The sequence below is a fragment of the Austrofundulus limnaeus genome, unplaced genomic scaffold, assembly GCF_001266775.1.
Source record: "Austrofundulus limnaeus strain Quisiro unplaced genomic scaffold, Austrofundulus_limnaeus-1.0 Scaffold96, whole genome shotgun sequence".
Lineage (NCBI taxonomy): Eukaryota > Metazoa > Chordata > Actinopteri > Cyprinodontiformes > Rivulidae > Austrofundulus > Austrofundulus limnaeus.
Genome location: NW_013952498.1, coordinates 871713 through 875049, shown reverse-complemented (window position 1 = coordinate 875049; position 3337 = coordinate 871713). Strand labels below are relative to the sequence as shown.

General features: G+C 41.7%; 1 protein-coding gene across 1 annotated transcript in view; it reads right to left on the bottom strand.

Annotated features, from left to right (window-relative positions):
• Positions 1–3337, bottom strand: part of LOC106520686 (aconitate hydratase, mitochondrial) — a 19894-nt gene that overhangs the window by 4540 nt on the left and 12017 nt on the right. Inside the window, exons 14-16 of the mRNA XM_014012903.1 lie at positions 1728–1823; positions 522–713; positions 237–369 (exon numbers count right to left, since the gene is read on the bottom strand). Of these exons, the coding sequence (XP_013868357.1) occupies positions 237–369; positions 522–713; positions 1728–1823 (421 nt within the window). The remainder of the gene's footprint in view (positions 1–236; positions 370–521; positions 714–1727; positions 1824–3337) is intronic.

Here is a 3337-nt window from a genome sequence, read left to right as displayed (position 1 = left end):
GACCTATACACGTCATCATTTACCCAGAATGCTTTGTGTGTAAATAAAATGGCCTCGTCTGTGTAATATATTTTTAAAAACTTTTAGTTTAAAAATTATAAAACTGAACATCCAACAGTATTTTTACAGTCTTTATTTTACAGTTAAAATATACGTTTACTAAATAAAGTCTAATGTTACAACTAATCGTGGATCCCTTTAAAGACTGATATTTTCCTGTTTGCCAGTTTACCCACCATGGATTCTGGCGAAGCTCTTGACGATGATGGCTCTTCCTCCCAGGTGGCGTGGCTCCAGGGCGGCATGCTCCCGACTGGARCCCTCACCGTAGTTCTCATCTCCAACCACCACCCAGTTCACACCGTTGGCCTGAATTWTAAAATGAAAAACGGTTTTAAAATATTTTAACTCCCTGCAAATTAAAACGTCTAATAGTTCAAATGTAAGCAGTAAGATGTTAAACATCTCCTACACACCCGGTGTTTAAGATAAAAACAGTGTCACCCAACAATCAGGCTCACCTTGTAGAAACGGGCCACATCTGGAACCCCTCCGTACTCTCCGGTCAGGAGGTTCTTCACCTTGTTGACGGCGTTGTTCTCGATGTTGACAGCGCCGATCAGCAGGTTGTTGGAGATGTTGTCCAGGTGACCACGAAATTTCAGCCAGGGCCCGGCGGCACTGATGTGGTCCGTGGTGCATTTTCCCTTCACCTTGAGAGAGCAGGAGGTGACATGGAGGACTAGATTTCTCTAAACTGAGGACGCTCAAATGTCAATCTACAGCAGGTAAGATATTGTGTTCTCATTTTGAGATACTACAGAACTGTMGTTGCAGGAAACAGGAAAGCAAAGAAGCTAATTAAAAACCAGACAACCTGAATGTTAAGTTCACYTTTGAGCTGAAGAGTACAGATTCTCACGGTTCATGATTCCCTCTGCAGTAAAGGTATGGTTTCTCTTTACTGGCTTAGAGGCAGCTGACCACAGCACTGCCRGACTGGATGCAGCCTTACTATCAGCAAATACATCTTCATTCTTGTACAGCTAATCCATTACCAGAATGAAGTGCTGCTCTGATTAATCATGGCACTCAWAATCAAATAAAAATGTGTGCCACTTGCCCTTAAACAGACACAATCTTCATACAACATTACACTTAGGTTCACGCACAAACATTAGAAACAGGGTTCATTAGTTCTCTCCCTGCATTCTTCATGAAACAGGTTCCTTCTGCAGGAAGAAACCCCCCTCTGCTCCCAAATATTACATTACAGAAACAAGATTAGTGACAGCAAACAAAAAATTTCTTTTCATCAAGTGATGTTTTATTTGTGATTACTCGGCTCTGAATCTCATCTTATATGTTAAATTAAATCAACAATACTCCTTAAACAGTGACACAGAACTCAATATAAAATATAACGGGATTAACACTAAAACTGCATTAGTACACTGAGCTCCAGAGCCTGAACGCCTCTAAACAAACCAGCATTTTCACAATAAAACTTTTTTATATAGTCACTCTTCCAGCCAAGCTTCAGTTCCAGCTGTGCTGCATCATCCCACAGCCACCAAACACTGCACATCCTGATGTCAAAAACATCTGCTGCTACAACAACACCAAAATCCTCTCAACATGCGGTGCAGCCCCGCTTATTTCTCCTGATCTTTCAGAGGATACAAACTGACAATTACAGAGAAAAGACACATGTACTTCCTGCTCACCTTGATGAGGATTCTCATGTCCTCCAGATCTTTTCCGTTCCACTTGTCAAAGGGCTCCAGCAGCTGCAGGCGGTTACTGGAGGGGTTTACATCCACCTGTACAACATTAAAACAGAGTCAGACATGAGTTGTCTTTCACACAATAAACACAGCAGGAACATGTGAAACAAATCTGGGTTTTTTTTGTCCATATGCCAACTATATCTGATTTTTTTAATGATAGTTCTTTTTCATATGTAGTGCTGAACTAGAGACATATCTGATGCTTTACTAAATGACCCCAGTTTTAAAGGTCAAGTTGCCGTCCTGGATGACTGAGAATTTACACCAACACATGATACCAACAGTGGTATACCAACATGTTGGATAGTACCGATACTCGCACGATGGGATTAATACTAGAGTTTGTTTTGACTTTCAGTACATCCAGACATGCACTGAGTATCAGAGTAGGTGGAAAACATTGTACCAAACAAACAMGGCAGACGATAATTTTGTGGTTCTCATTCTTTTGATGTTGACATTTTKTTTTATSTGGATAACTTAAATTCTACTTTCTCTGATGCCATAAATGTAATCGTACTTATTGCAAAATACCACATTCACTGTAGTAGGTGGAGAGATAATAAGCCCTCCTTTKCCTGTTTAATGAACAAATTAAATCATGCTATTCTCCAGTAAGTACATTAAAATCACCATCTCACACCAGATCTCTACACATTTTCTCACTGTATGGCTTTGCTCCTTTGTGTTTACAGCTTTTTTTAATCATTATTTTATAACCTCTAACACATAGTTTCCAGTTATGATACCCTGCATGATGATTGTTACATTTTGTTTTATGCTGTTAATAAAATAATGCCCAYGGTTCGACAAATCCTTTTGCCRGAGGCAGGTAAAACTCACATTRGGGCAGGTGGGTGTGTCCCAARGCCTGGAGAAAAAAAATTGTTTTTTATGTATTGTTACCCACAGAGATGATAAAAAGATGGGGACYTTCGATCAGACATAAATCCATCTTGTCGGCTTGTGCTCTGAGAGCACAGAGCAGCAGRGGGTCAGTTCAACAGGCTCACWGTATGGAATGCCAATATTGCATTTATTTGGCTTCACCACGCTAAAGCTAGATTTAWGGCTGACGCGTCGCGRAGCGCYCYAGGGTGTGCYCGACAAAAGTGACGCAATAGCTCCGTCCCCGCCTCTGTGCATTGGCCCGGCGCTTCGTTTTGGGGCGTGTCGTGCACCTCCGATTTTTTGAAACTCCGCAAAGGCTAGTGCGCGTGCCGTTGACGACGGGCTGCTCTTGCTGATTGTATTTCAGCATTTATATGATCCCTCTATGAGAGATCAAGATGTTCAAATGGCACAGAATGTTTGGAAGGAGATGGCTGAAGCGATGCAGAAAGATGAATTTGTGTGTAGAAAGGCTTGGCTTGCGCTCCACCGCGCATCAGCGGCTAAACTACAAACGCAGGAAGCCGCACGGCTCAGTGCGTGCGCACTCAGCAAGCTCGAACGCACAGACCAAAGAGCGACTATAACTCAGCCTTTACATTCCAGTAATCTGAAATTGTTTTATGACTAAATTAGACATATTAGTTATTTAGGAT